This window comes from Epinephelus fuscoguttatus, linkage group LG6 (genome assembly GCF_011397635.1).
Source record: "Epinephelus fuscoguttatus linkage group LG6, E.fuscoguttatus.final_Chr_v1".
NCBI lineage: Eukaryota > Metazoa > Chordata > Actinopteri > Perciformes > Serranidae > Epinephelus > Epinephelus fuscoguttatus.
In genome coordinates, this window is record NC_064757.1 from 21,174,369 (window position 1) to 21,189,313 (window position 14,945).

Below are 14,945 nucleotides of genomic sequence, written 5' to 3' on the forward strand. Positions count from 1 at the left end.
TTATGCTCTTCAAATAAAAGATTTGTGTGGGGACACTAAAAACCTTGCAGTAAAGGTTACTTTATTTCTACATCAGTTAGTAGAAGGAGCTGTAGCCTTGTGAATATCAATTCAGAACATTATGCCAGAGTTGTGTGGTGATCTGAAATTGTATAAGGAGAATTAACAGGACATGAATTAACTATTGTGTAAGACGTTTATGGATGAGTGACTCTGAACTCTGAGTACACACATGTGAGAGCCTCCTCTTCATCCTGGTTGGCTGTGTGTATGGCCTCTTGGATTTGGTCCAGCCACAGTACTGCAGACTCATCTCCAGAGCTCTGCAATTAGGTGAAAGCACAAGGTCACTTTTCTTCTTGTCAGATGGAAGAGACCAAACGTGGCACACGGGGCATCATTCATGCGTAGCTGCACAATACTAACTTGATATTACATTAGAAATCTTAGTCAAAGTTTGGTCAAAATATTCAATGTTCAAGGTTAGAAATTTGTGTAGTTACAGTACATTATGCAAATTCATCAAGTTAGGATTGTGGAGATTTTGCTCTACGGCAGTAGCACTTCATAGCAACACTGATTACTAACAACACACAAGCTAGTGCTATTAGAGCAACGGCAAATGATAAACAGTACCATTTCCCCTGTGTCCAGAGGTAAGAGCTGAGGAGAAGGAAAAAATGTCAGTGTTGACACACAAACACATCCTCACCCCCACTCAATCAACCACTTTGTAGTGAAAAACAGAGCCTCATCATCACAGCAACCACAAAGAATGTTTATTCAGCCCGACTTCTGTTTTTGTTCTCAGGCTAAATTTGGAGAACTCTGCTGGGGACCAGGGTGTGTGCCCCTGACCACAGGGCCAACAGGAAGTCACCATCAGGAAGGAAGTCACCATTAAAACACACTTAGCGGGCTATAAGCAGGTTTTTGTTTATATCTGCATCTGAGCAATGATTTCCCAGAAAACTCATCATGTACTAAAAAAAGTGTCAGTATCAGTGCTGAGCCCAAAATATAGAAAGACACAAGGAAAAACTACACTACACTCCAGTGGGTAAATTTATTAAAATGAATGAGCACCATCTTGAAATACATTTTCCAGTTTCCATGACATATCCATGATCTAAATTCTATATTATGTAATCGTGTTGGCATACAGGTCCATGCTGATGTAAGAGCTTACAATGTTCCTTGACATCTATTCCAGTCCTCACTTCCATAACCAGGCTGACCCTTTAATACAAAAACACCATGATAACCTAAACCACAATAAAATTCTTATTGCAACATAATAAGAGGAATCTGTTTATTGGTCACAGCTGTTAATGAACCACTGAACAGTATCCTCCCACCTCAGTGAATGAGTGGGCAGTGACTGACGCAGACAGACGGGAATTCAGTTTTCAAGCCTGGACAGGAAACGTGCTCACTGCACCGTACAGACAGACAAGAGCCCCGCATACAGTACACAAGCAGAAAGGCTTGAGCACACATTGTTACCAGGTCTACTGTTGCGCTGCAGAGATGCAAAACAGCAAATTTCACCGATGGAGAACTCCAGTATTTACTGAAAAGAAGCAACACCCAGAGGGGTGAAGACGAGAGAACTTCAAAAACTCTGGGACATAGACTGCAGAGTGATATGGCCGACCTTGTGCCAGGACTACTCATTTGTTTGATGGCAGTGCAGACCTTTCAGCATGATGGTGAGTTTATAAAAATAATCCAAGACTTCAATTCAAGAATTCAAGCAGGGTCCAAAATTTGCTACTGGACTTAACATGAAGCTGTTTAAGGATGTTTTTTCCACAAATAAAAGTTACAAAACAGGTTTAACTATTTCTGTATAGCTGTAAATACAGTACAAAACTACAAAATTAAAGGCTCTGCAATAAAAACATTTAATAACACGTAATTTCATGGCAGCAATGTCTGTATTCTTTGCAAAAAAAGAGGTATAACTAAAAAGTCTTCAAATGAACACTACATAACAACAGACAGCATAATTAATTACAATTTCTCTTTTAATGTAGTTTTAAATTGTAGTTTTATTAGAACAAAATTTGCTTTAAAGCCGTAAATTTTGGTTTTCTACCCATTTACAGGAAATACAACGGAGATCAAAACCAACATTCCACCTGGTGTGATACCAAAAACCTTCAAGGGGAGGCTCTACAAAAACCACACAAACCAGCTGCCGCTCTATCCCAGCACAAACCCTTGGCTGTATGTGGACTCAGAGGACCCGGTGACAGCCTACACTACAGGGGTCCTCAGCACAAGGGTCATACCTTCATCATACATCCTGGCCATGCTTGTGGGCATCCCCTCCAACGCCTACATTCTCGCCTTCCTCAGACACAGAGCAAAGTCCTTATCCACCGTAATTCTCTACCTGAACCTTGCCTTGTCCGACTTGCTGCTGCTGCTGTCTCTAGCGCTGCGTGTTCACTACCACTTCAACGGAAACAACTGGATATTTGGGGAAATCTCCTGCCGGTTCATCACAGCCTTGTTCTATGGCAATGTTTACAGTTCAGCTCAAACTATAGCAAGCATCAGTGTGAAGCGCTACCTGGCCGTGGTCAGACCGTTTTTGTACAGACGGCTGGCTAAGACTACGCTGGCACTGTGGACGTGCTTGGTTGTCTGGTTCCTGTTCGCGGCTGCCATTGTGCCGGAGCTCCTGGTCCGGCAGAGTTACCAGATCATCCAGCTGGGAGTCACCACCTGCCATGATGTGCTTCCCCTCGAAGAAAAATCCCATTCTGTGCTGGTGCCGTACAGGCTGATGCTGGTTTGTCTGGGCTTCATAGTGCCCTTCCTGATATGTATCTATGCCCATGTGGCTGTGGTATACCACCTCGGGCAATCCCGTTGTGACTGGAAGCCATTCATCAGGGTCAGCACACTAGTTTTCATCATCTTTGTGGTGTGTTTCTTGCCAAGCGGCATCCTGCACATCGCCCACTACATCCGCCTGTTTACCGGGGGAGACGACAGGCTGTATGGATACTACAGAGTAGCCGTGTGTCTCTGCTGCTTCCACAGTTGTCTGGACCCCTTCCTGTGTATGCTCATTTCCAAGATGGCTGCCTCAGAACTACAATTCATCTCCCTCCGTGGGATTCCTCAGAGGCCGTCTGTTATGACGTGAGACTAGATGTGTGTGCACAGAAAAAAAAGCATCTCCTGGACCACTGTTGGGAACCAGCAGGGGAGCAAAGCACAAGCTCAGATACAAAGGTGGTAAAGTTAAAAGTGGACATACTGCACTCTCTGTTACAGTAGGTCCAAAACAACACCGAGCACCATATCAGGATCAGGAAGGGAATATTAAGACTTCGAATCCTACTCAAGCCTTTCAAGTCATACCAGCAAATCTCAGACTGGGAAACTGTTGGCTTGATAGCACAGAATCAGGATGACAACAATTATCTTTTCTCTTTGCCTTGTTCTGATAACATGTTACTTACATAAACATTTTACTCTTGCCCCTTCAGCTTTTAATCATGTGTATAACATGTAAATAAGACTTCTAGACCAGGAATAAGTTATTCAGATGAATAATGATGCAGCACTGTAAAATGGAGCCATGTCAGAGACAAGAGGCTGCTGTGCAAAACAAATAAAACTAATGATTAGAATGAGATAAATTCTGACATGTGGTGACAACACTTGTTATTTAGCCATAAAGGCTTTTCGGTATTTTGCACTTTGACGATGTGAGAGGTGGAAGAACTTTTTTTTGCTATAACTCAATGTGGAGTCACAATACCTGGCAAAGGAGTTGCTTGGTATACTGAAGGACATCGTGGTAGTGTTTGGCTGTGGCCGCGTTCACCCCTGTCAACTTGGCTGTTGGGAGGAGCAGGGCTGCAAGTGTCTGCTGATGATCACCTGAATTCAGCGCCTCATTGATCTCAGCTATAGCTATGATGCCTGGGAGTAAAACACAACAACCAATTTATACTTGATGAGTCAGTGTCTTTAAACATAGTCGTATGTAAAATAAATCCTTTGCTTAGGTTTAAAACCGGTGGCTTAATAATCCTTAAATGTCCACAGATTACACTGTGTAACATAGTCAGAAATCTGAAAGACTTTCTTACGTTCATGCTCCTCCTGGACTTGAACGTTGACTGTGTCGATGCATTTTTGAACATCATTCCAGGTGAGAAACTCTTGGCCCTGGGCAAGAGCCTCGCCTCGCAGTTTGATGAGAGTGTCAGCATACCTGTGGGAGAGGTGCATGAAAAAGCCCATCCTAGTGTTAGCAAAGTACCAGTGGAGAGGGATGCAACCTAAAAGACATTATTCCTGTTTTAATCAAATTTACTTGTTGCTCCTAAAACCATACAGTACCACCATAATTTAACTTCAATAAGTGCTGCAATTGCAGCAAAAACAAACCAATACTGAAAGAACACGATCACAACCATCATCACTAAATAATGTGACCATGGGGTGAGCAGGAGTCTCAGCTACAGAACAACTCAGCCATCTCACCTGTTGAGGTTGTCTTGGTCCATGTTGGTGAAGCCCAGAGGAGAATCTGTTAGCTGCTCGATCACAGCCTGGGGGTCTTTGGTGTCCAGCACCTCATTCAGCACTGCTACAGCTGACAGCATCTCCACAGCTACACTCAGCTCCTCATGGCTCAAACCAGCCTAATAAACAGAAAAGGTTTCAATCACAAGCATGAAGTGACAGTAAAAACTTTAATTGGGACCAGGCTTTTGATTAAACGCCTGGTCCCGTTTACTAGCCCAGTGTGGCTTTAGTCTGTAAGGGTCCTCAGATCAAAAGAATCAAAAGGGTTTATCACAAAAATTAATCCAAGTTGTGAGTGTTGTTTTAGTGGAATAAAGTGACATTGTGTCTGTATGCCAGGTGCTGTAACACACTCCCTCTGATGTCTGTTGGAGCTAGATCAAATGAATGATTCATAATTGATATCTTATTTGAAGCCTATTTTTTAAACAAGTAATATTCATACTGGTTTATATAAACAACTTGTCTGTACTTCCTAATCTTGGCTGAGCAACAGTATTGTGTGAAAGGAATTAAAGGCCTGTCCCGAATATAGGCCCGCTCATTTCAGTGATTTAAGCAAGTAATTGAAGTTTAACCGTACATTATATGTATAGAGCACTGATCTCCCCGTCTGTAAGCCTATCTGTATCAGAGAGAGCACGATGTCTTACCCGCCCCCCTTGTAGCTGCAAACTGAAAAGCTCAGCCTGATAGAGGTTGGCAGCAGTTTGGTAGACAATTGGCAGTTGTGCCTCAGGGTTCATCAGCTCCTCTGCCGTCTCCGCTGCGTTGCCAAGACGAATGGCTGAATTGATCGCAGTGACTGCCTCGAGCTCTGGTCAAGAAAATTATCACAGATAGTCAGATGTCTTGCAGATAACCCAAAGCAAAAATTACATTTCTTCTTTGCCTTATAATTACATGTTGAATTGCCTTTAAAGAGCTGTGCAATGGAACATAGACTCTACATGTGTGCTTTGAGAAGTGTGATAGTGGGTACATGTGAGATTTTCAACTGACCAGAAACCATGTGTTAATAAAGGTCTATGGTAAGTAACAAAAATGTGCTTACTTCTTTTCTCCGCCTCAGCAAAGTCATTACAGGAGCTGACAACTCTTTGAATCTCCTCTTTGTCCATCATCACGGCCCTCCCTCCATCCTGCAGCACAAAGATTGCAGTACATCAGAGAGATACCACTAAGATTCCATGATTATTCAACATGTTTTAGTTGAGAGTCGTGAAGGGAATGTGCCCGGTGGTGTCCATTTGAACTGTGGTTAAGTTAGTTGTTGACAATGCAATGTATTCACTGCCTGGGTGGCGACATCAGCACAACAGAAACAGCTACAGTCCATCAGTGTCTAAACCACTTGTGCTCAGCCAATGAAGTGCTGCATGCTCATAGCAGTACTTAGAAATGGAAGGCGATCCGCTTTGCCAGATGGACAAAAAAAATAACCCCCAAATTGTCCTGTTTAGACTGGGGGTCACAGACAACACTGTAAACGTGTATGATTTGTTCCTAGCTCACACACTTCTTGAAACACTTTCCTCTGAGATAATTTATATGCACCATGACCCTCAGACACCAAAAATACTGCTTTATTCATTTTAGCCAGGCTAATTTACTGCACACCTTCAACAACATGAATTAAATTAACTAGCTGTTTGAAGAACAAAACAAAACACTGTTCTGGTCTCTAAGGCCCTGAGCCGGAAACAAATGAGCAAACAAGCTCTGCATTAGTATACCTTGGATTTATGTTGGCAGTAGGTGGTAAAGTGTTCCAGGTACCAGCGACAGTTTGACTCCTGCACGCCCAACAAGGCCAGAGATTCAAGCCTCAGTGCAGCAAACAGAGCAGCCTCGTCCTGGGCCGACACCGCTTCATTCACCTGCCTCACTGCTGCCTGAGCTGCAGACAGGAAAAACAAAAACAGACTTCCTTTAGGGATAATACATTTTCTTTTATTGTCTTTCAGATAAGTACCATACTCAAACGAACAAATTCTATGCAGTTTCATTCATGGAATCGAACAGTGTTTTGGGGAAAAAGAAGTATGTAAGTGTCATGTGGGAGGGAAAGTCCTTACTGTTGACAATGTCAATGCAGCCCTGGATCTCCTGGTGAGTCAGCAGCTCCTCATAAACATCTCTTTCTTCAGAAGCAATTGAGGCGCGCTAATTAAGGGAGGAGGAAAAACATACATATATTTGATACTCATTTCGTGTAGCATGTTTGATTTTTACTTTATCGCGTTATTTTTTTTCTCCACCCATACTGAGTAAGTTGCACATTTTACACATCACATTTCAGCCAGCATGTGAAATTGGATGGCTCCTGTTTGTTCAGTATTGGTGACGAGAATGGGAGGCGAGATGCCGGATGGCGCGGAGGGTTTGTGTTTGGTGAAGTACAGCTGACACAGCAGCCACTGGAATGTGCTGGCAAGGCCTGTGGAGTGAGTCAGTGCAGGCAACCCCTTTCAGACCTCAGTGTGGGTATTTCCTCAGTTGTTAAAGTTAGCAGCACTACTAGACACTGCAGTCAGAATCATTGGTTCAGAGCAGTCAGCAGTCAAGTTTCAATCAGTTCAAATGTGGTCTCAATATTTTATAGTTTGCTATTTTGTAATTTCAGTTCAGTGGCACTACCTTCAGCCCAACACAGAGGGCTAAACATCTGTTTGTGGTCAACCTGAATGCATCAACACACTTAGATCAGGCTTTGTGACCCCGTTCCCACCCTGAATTAAGTACAGATGTGACATTGCATACAATAGCTTTAGTTGAGAGGTTTTCTTTTTTTTCTTTGTTGATTGACATTTAATGTTTCCAAATGACATTTATGTAATGGAACATCTCACAAGTCCAAAAAAATGAGTGAAACAGAGAGTGATAGAGTTTAGTGAGTAGGTAAGCGAGAGAGAAACTAAACAAACGTTGTTACAAAGACAGTAAAAGTCTAATCAAGCCTTCCACAGAAAGCCAGTCATGAACCCAACGTTAAATGATGACAATGAAAAATTAGAGGTCACTCAAGTGTGTATAAGGTGTCTCACCCTCCCCGACGACTGATCCTGCTTACGAGCCTTGGCCTGACTCAGAGTGTCCTGGTAGTCTTGGCCCAGAGCTTCCTGGATATTCCTCAGCATTGCATTAGGATTATTCAGGGCTCCCATTGTCACAGATGTCTGACCTTTGTCCACCGCGTCATTGATGGCGATCACAGCAGCATGCACTGAGGACAACAGAGTATTTGCAGACATGTTAGTGTTGGCCAAAAAGACATTAGGAAACAAACAACACAAACTAAGTCAACTATGTCAGACGCTAACTCTCCATCTTGTGGAGCTTCTGGCAAAAACATGGATAGAGATTTAGTTAGAGGACTTACAGGCAGCTTCATCCACTGAGAGCTCATTGGCTAGGATGCCTCCAATCTTACTGAAAGCTGGCATTTGAATGCCGTACTTCTCCAGCTCACTCCTCATGTTACTGATCTCCTCCTCTGGAAGACAGATTTATACATGAATATTAGGGAAAACTGTGCTGTTAGAGAGTATTGCATGGGAAAGGCTAAAATATACTGCATGAGATACAATTTAATGTGATTGTTTTTTTCTCTTGCTTTGGCACAATCATCAAATGAAAAGTAGAATTCCCTAAATTTACTTGCTCCACCTGTGATGCAGTGTAAATTTGGATGACTTTTGATTGGCTGTCAGTGTTTCTATCGTTGTTCAAATTCACTCTCAAAGTGATCCCAGCAGTATCATTTGCCACTGTCATTGTCTTTACAGATGTGGTGTGGACTCTGCCATCCACTTGAGTACAAACTATTTTTAAAACAATATATTCATAGATACTGTTAAAGATTTCGTTGGTGTGGCGGGCCTTTAACTCTTGACGTGTTCATCACCATACTCAGTGTGTGAATCCTTGCAAATGCATTTTCCCCAAAGTGCTATTGAAGTAAGTTAAAATTGGGAAAAAAATAAAAACTGTTCAGGAGTGACTGAAAAGCCCTGAGGCTTCATCAGAACAATCCAATGTCAAACGCTTTTAAGCTTGGTAGTTTGTGCGCCATATTCAGTGTCATTTGATAGGCTGCAGGGGATATTTTGATGAACTGAAATGTCGGCTAATTCAAACATCTAAATTATAGACGAGATGTTTATAGAAATCCCTAAAAAACATTTCATGCTTGAGAGCACATGATGACATTCTTTTGCGTTTTTCAATTAAATCCCAACAAGACGAGTAAATAAAATCACCTCCCACACAAAGAGGATTCTCATTAAATGAACACGTGCAATAGGCGTGTACTCATCAGTATTCAAAAAGCCCTCAGGCGACATTTATCCTTCACTTTGAAGCAATTAATAACTTCATTGTTTCCTCCATTGATTGATTCTACTGAAGCAGATTTCTACTGATGTTACCTGTAAAGGCCACTTTCCCCAGCAGGTCCTGGATCTGTGGTGCGATGCCAAGTTTGTATAGGTACAAGCTGAAATAAATCATAAGGTTTACACACACACAAACAAAATGAATAAAATAAAAAAGCACTGAGAAGCTTGGGACAATCTGATGAAAACTAAATTGCGATTCCTCCTGATGGCCTTTTATTTCTACCTATGTTACACTTTCACCACAGGGGGGGAGTGTCAGCTCACATTGCAGCCAGCACCATCTGACAGCAGTCAGCCAGCACAGTCCACCACTGAGCAACCAAATCAACAAGCAGGTGGCTGGAAACTTCATAAAACTTTCATCTTCCCGCCGGTACCTGATAAGTGGACATGAATTATAGATATTTAAGGCAGCTCTGGCACCAGCATAGCTCTGAATGGAGCAGTTGCAGTAGCTGGTTATTCTGCCCTTTAGTCACACAGTGTCTGTAAACATGAAATGCACTCTGTCCTTGGGACACAGGGGGCTTTTGGTCAGCTATCTAAACTCTGCTTATACAAAGGGTAATGTTTTAACGTGCAGGCAGCTGATTGACTCTGAGATACAAACACAGTACCAGCTGACCAGGATTAATGAAGGTGGCCGATTACAAGCCACAGGGGTTACTGACAATCAGCTGACTAGCTTGGAGCAAAGAACGTTCTCCAGACCGCGGATCCTCCCTGTTTATATCCATGTTTCCTCTTTTTTAACACAACAAATTAAGCCCTACAGCTCTACCAGCAAGTGTTTCATAATCCACTTGTAAGCTATGTTTTCCCCCCATTATATTGTGTTCCCTTTCAGTATTCCACCACATTGAATGTGCCTGAGCATCCGCTGCTTTGCCTCCATGTCTTACTATTCACTGGGTCCTTGTGGGACATAAGCGGGACTCGCAGGAAGGAAGAGCACGTGTGTGCATGAGCAGGGAAGGAAACCAATTCCCTCAGGACCTGACCAAAACACTACAACAGAGAAAACACTCCCAGCAGCTCACATAGCCACTCCCTAAAATGTGTGTTTGGCTCATTGGATGGGTCAGATAGATAAAAATGACCCTTCACTTCATTCAATCATCTCAACTAAAAAAACGAAAGCCTGTGGGTGTAATTCTCGAGCCACCCACGTTACAGTATGACCACCAAGTTTTCTTTTACAGCATCATGGCGTTTTTCACAAACCCGAAACCATGACAAAGAATTTACTCTTTGTGGTGAGACTAAAAGTAACGAGTCGAGCACTGAACCACCACATTCAATTTACCAGAAAGCCCCCAATTACATGCTGCAGATGTTTATAGAGGCAGCGTGCACAGAGTGGTTAGGCTCATCAAAAGTGTTCAAAATAAACTTCAGCAACAAAGTCTAAAAAAAATGCTTAAAGTAATTGAATTGCCAACTAGCCAATGACTAAAAGAGTATGAGAAACAGCCAATACAGGGACTAAAAGCATGTGAACTTGCCACACTGCAACAACAACTGCCTATAGCCAAATGCATGGTGCTGTATAATATACTGTACCTATGACCTACTTAAGACGAATCATAAACAGGTCTGTTTTTGACAAGTAGCACTCTCTCTGCCTTACCTAAGTAGAAATAACATTTTCCAGTTCCTGTTTCAAATCACTTAAAAACTACTGTTTCTGTTCTTGACATATGAATTAGAGGTTGAACCTAATGGGAACAAAAAGAGGCCATACCTTAATGCCACATAGTAATACAAATGTTAATGCAAGCAGTGGCACCCACATATGAGCTGTTCTATATTGTTGCAGTTTGAACGAACACTCTGCTGTGTGAAATAGACAATAACCACTTAAACCTCGAACGTGTCAAAGTCAAACCAAAGTGTTTTGACACTGTCTGCTATAACCATCGAGGGAAAGTAAATGCACCCAAATTAGAAAGTGGGTAGCCTGTCAGTGACAAAGAGTATGAGCAGACTGCTCACTGGATCTAATTTGCCCAATAGCTTACAGAGTAATTCCAGCTACCAGATACCAGCACTATTCAGGTCAACTATAACAAAAAAAAAACAGTTTTGCCCACTGGTTTTCATTTCTTTCTTGGAAATTAAATCACACGCAACATTTAGGTGTGTCACCTTCTGGAAAATAGCAGCTGGGTACCCTGCCACTGCACAAAAGACTTTAACGATGAGTGAGCAATCATGCTGTCAGAAGTGAAAAATGCATGAAGAGCGTAAAGTGAAAAATCACTGTTTTTGGAATCCTTTTATTCTTACCTCAGTGCATGTATGCAGTATACCACCTTGGGCATGTTTTTGCGATCATACACATCTGTCGTTTCGGGATAGAATATCTGAAAGCAGAAACCACAATACACATCAGTCACTCTCGTATCATCAGTGTCTTGACACTCTTTATTCTGCTGCAGCCAAACAGGAGCACAATATCCATAAACTATGGATGCATGAGGCACTGCAATGCCATGTGACCCACATAATTTTCAATACCACAGAGCTGAATCAACACCAGCCACTGGCATCTTAAGGTATCTGAGGTCGTATTTATTGCAGTGCTATTGCAATGGGCTGCATTATATTCTATAGGCCCATTATATCACTGCTCATGGTATGTATTACTCAACCTGTCCCAGTCAGGGACAGTCAGTTGTCATAAAACGTTTCTTTGTCTGTTTTCCACACCTGAATAATGCTCTCTCAACACCATGGTTTTGCTGAAAGACAGGTAACGATGTAACAGCAGAAGCTACACGTTATCAGAGCGACAATTCCTAGAAAGGCTGTTCATAAAAACTGCTGATTAAACTGCTATAAAAAGCCAACACAGATAAGTGGGTACCAATTCTACCTCATTTTCATTACCAGGATACACCTCGCTGAAGTCTTTGTGTCATCTCATAAAAAATGTAATGAGGTTAATACTGTTCTGTTGGAGCTGCCGCACCCTCATTACAATTTTATCTGTCTTTGTTTACATTCGTACAGATGCACGTAATGCGTGTGTGCACCATGTGAGGAAAGGTCCTGGTAATTGATTAAATATTTGTTTACCCTTGACTCTCTGCAGCTTTTTACCTTAAATGACTACAAAACTGAAGAAACAGTCTTATTGTAGTCGTAGGGTTGAAATTTATTCTGCAACTGTCACTGATTATACCCTGTCCTTGTTTTGGATTTTACTGAATGGATGGATCCTACTCTGTCTTAGTTGAAGCTATGAATTCTTTGTTATAAGAAGTCATAAGATGATTTCTCAACTCTTATATGTTGTTCTCTACTGTACGTGTTACGGAATCTCACAGAGATGTTGAAATTATTTTTTTTGACTTAGCACATACTCTAACAGAACTGTTTAAGTGTTGCAAAAGCTTTAATTCTTCTGAAAATAGAGGACTTAATGTAACAAAATCTGTCTTTTCTTACGATGTGATGACTGATTGATGGCTTACATTTGTTTGTATACTGAACATGTTTATATGCCTGTTTGTAAAACAGGAAACCCGAGTCTGCATTACTGATGGCTGTGCAAGTTCCTTACCTTAGGGAGACCCACTGACTCCATGGCTCTAAGCCACTGCACTGTGTTGTCTGTGTGTCTGAAGTGCAGCCCTTTGCTCTAAAGATGAAAACAGCAGATCAAACATATAAATGAAGCTGTATCAATATGAGGAAGTGTAAAGAAATGGTTCAAAACTTCACCTCTGCAACATGAAAAACCGATAAAAAGGTTGTTATGGTATGTACAAATAGTGCTGCAACTTGTGCAGCTCAGGCTGACTGCTACACTTATCACAGCATCTAATGGTCTAATAAGGTTTGTTTACAATTTCTCAAAGAGGAATAAAACCAAGCTCAAAGTCAAGCTAAAAAAATCTCACTCTCACATTTTTGACGTGGGCCCTAACACTCGCCTGCCACTTTTCTCCCTTTCCTGTGTGAATCAGTTGAAAACTGTCAGGAAGCGCCTGAAAGATCTGAAAACAGTCTTCCTGTCTGTATGTAAGCTGGTGAAAAATGCAAATTTAGCACAACTATGCCCTTACCGAAAAGGGAAGATGGATAGGGGTTTAAATGCAAAAGAGTGGAAGTGTACCTTATAGCGGGCCTGATCTCTGTCGTAGATCCTTTTCTCAGACACCATCTTGGGCGCGAAAAAGTTGGCAAGTTTGCCCAGGTACACGCCATTCCTCAGTCCCTCCTCCAGCTCTGTGGTTGGGGGCAAGTCCTCCTCTAGGCAGGCCTCCATCCACCTGAGAGTCCACAAATATTGATCTCACATCAGGAAGAGGATTTTCAGAAGCAATTCTAATGTTCAAATCCTGCAAACAAAATGACCTCAGTGGAAAAACTGCTTTTGAAGAAGTTATTATACATTAGGGCGGTGCATTGGAAAGAATCTGGCAATACAGTATGTGTCACAATATATGGGTATGATTCAATATATTGTGATATACTGCAATTCTGTAAGCAAGGTGATATATTTCCATCTTTTAAAAATCTAATTTTAGGAGCTAGCAGTGCGCCCTCTGTGACTTTTGCCTGTTTCACAAGCCCGAGTTCTGTGTGTTTATGCTAGCAATATGTTGCTACGCTGGAGTGGAAGAGTAAAATGGCTGAAGGTAGATTACAACACTGACGGATCTTGCAGTCCAGGGTTCAAACACAACACAAAATGAACTACTGCCACAAAACTTTGCATATAGGTTAATTAAAAACTGATTGTTTTTGCGATAAAACATTGAGATACTCGGGTGTATCAATATTGTCTTACACCACTATCATACATTTCTAAATAAATGACTAATTAAAAAGTACAGTAAGAGCGCAGGTAATCTAAATGACTGACCAGATTTCCAGTTAAATCGCCATGACCATTATAGTTTCGGGCTTCTCTGTAATACTAAGCAGCTGGCTATGGTTATATCCAGAGTATAAACAAACATCAGTCTACTCTGTTTACCCTGCCACCAAGATCTTCCACAGTGTGCAGTGCAATTTATGACGTGGCTGAATGCCTGCGTGTAGTCTACAAGTCAGAGTTGGCTTTCCCTGCACCTGCTGTCCTTCTGATCCAGGCAAAAACTAAAAACAGTGGGCCAAGATCATACAAATATAAATCAGAATAAGTAAGAATGTCTTGCCGTCATTCATGGCACTTACAGTACAGTAGAGTAGTGAGTCAGTAATAAATATGATTTCATGTCAAAGTTTGTAAAGACTCCAGATGTACAGTATTGATTAAGTGTGTCAGTGCTGCTTTGATTAAATGAAATATTTTTTGGTTAAACAGAGCAACAAAGTAGACTGTGGGCCGGTGAGAACTGGGCATTGTTACAGGCAGCACCCACACTGAGCCCGGCATGCTTTAGGGAGGGGGCTGCGGACTTACAGTTTGAGCTTTGGACCACGTAAAGGTTAAAGGTTGGGCTGACTTGTTGAGTGGACAATGTGAGGTTAAAGAGGTAAACAGGGAGCAAGATGTCTAACACTAAAGACTAAAGCCTAATTTGATCACTGGTGAGAGTTTATGTGTTTCACTTCCGCAACACATCAATGTGTTATCACAAGAGAAAAAGTGTTTTTTATTTCCTACAAGGGATGATAACACAGATGACTGACATACGTAGAAACTAAAACTGAATAGAGCATATTCAGCTTGTGTTAAAATAATGTTGACCTTCTTTCAAACTGAGGTAATTTCCCTTTGAAAGGTTCAGGTGGCCGGTGCCAGACGATTCCCAGAGATATTAGGAAAAATCCATTCCAAAGAGCTAGTCAATGATTTGTGAGCACAGTGAATCATCATGGGCTGAAAATCTGTTACACATTATCTTACTGCCTGGAAGTGACACTGTATTTACTATTGTGGGCCATGGCTACACCTCTGTCTACAAACACAACTGTTAATGTGCTTTAACCTTTTCGCTTGGTATCCTACAACTGAGTTGATCCCTT

At 41.7% G+C, this 14,945-nt stretch overlaps 2 protein-coding genes across 2 annotated transcripts in view; one reads left to right on the forward strand and one right to left on the reverse strand.

The window, feature by feature from the left end:
• Positions 1–14,945, reverse strand: part of iqgap2 (IQ motif containing GTPase activating protein 2) — a 38,265-nt gene that overhangs the window by 13,088 nt on the left and 10,232 nt on the right. Inside the window, exons 3-17 of the mRNA XM_049577800.1 lie at positions 13,084–13,240; positions 12,529–12,606; positions 11,250–11,326; positions 8,991–9,058; positions 7,943–8,056; positions 7,608–7,786; positions 6,639–6,726; positions 6,297–6,460; positions 5,615–5,702; positions 5,214–5,377; positions 4,516–4,676; positions 4,119–4,243; positions 3,785–3,948; positions 637–663; positions 233–323 (exon numbers count right to left, since the gene is read on the reverse strand). Of these exons, the coding sequence (XP_049433757.1) occupies positions 233–323; positions 637–663; positions 3,785–3,948; positions 4,119–4,243; positions 4,516–4,676; positions 5,214–5,377; positions 5,615–5,702; positions 6,297–6,460; positions 6,639–6,726; positions 7,608–7,786; positions 7,943–8,056; positions 8,991–9,058; positions 11,250–11,326; positions 12,529–12,606; positions 13,084–13,240 (1,745 nt within the window). The remainder of the gene's footprint in view (positions 1–232; positions 324–636; positions 664–3,784; positions 3,949–4,118; positions 4,244–4,515; positions 4,677–5,213; positions 5,378–5,614; positions 5,703–6,296; positions 6,461–6,638; positions 6,727–7,607; positions 7,787–7,942; positions 8,057–8,990; positions 9,059–11,249; positions 11,327–12,528; positions 12,607–13,083; positions 13,241–14,945) is intronic.
• On the forward strand, positions 670–3,771 carry f2rl2 (coagulation factor II (thrombin) receptor-like 2). The gene is made up of 2 exons (XM_049577797.1): positions 670–1,712; positions 2,112–3,771. The coding sequence occupies exons 1-2, from the start codon at positions 1,649–1,651 to the stop codon at positions 3,161–3,163; spliced, it is 1,116 nt and encodes a 371-aa protein (XP_049433754.1). The 5' UTR covers positions 670–1,648; the 3' UTR covers positions 3,164–3,771.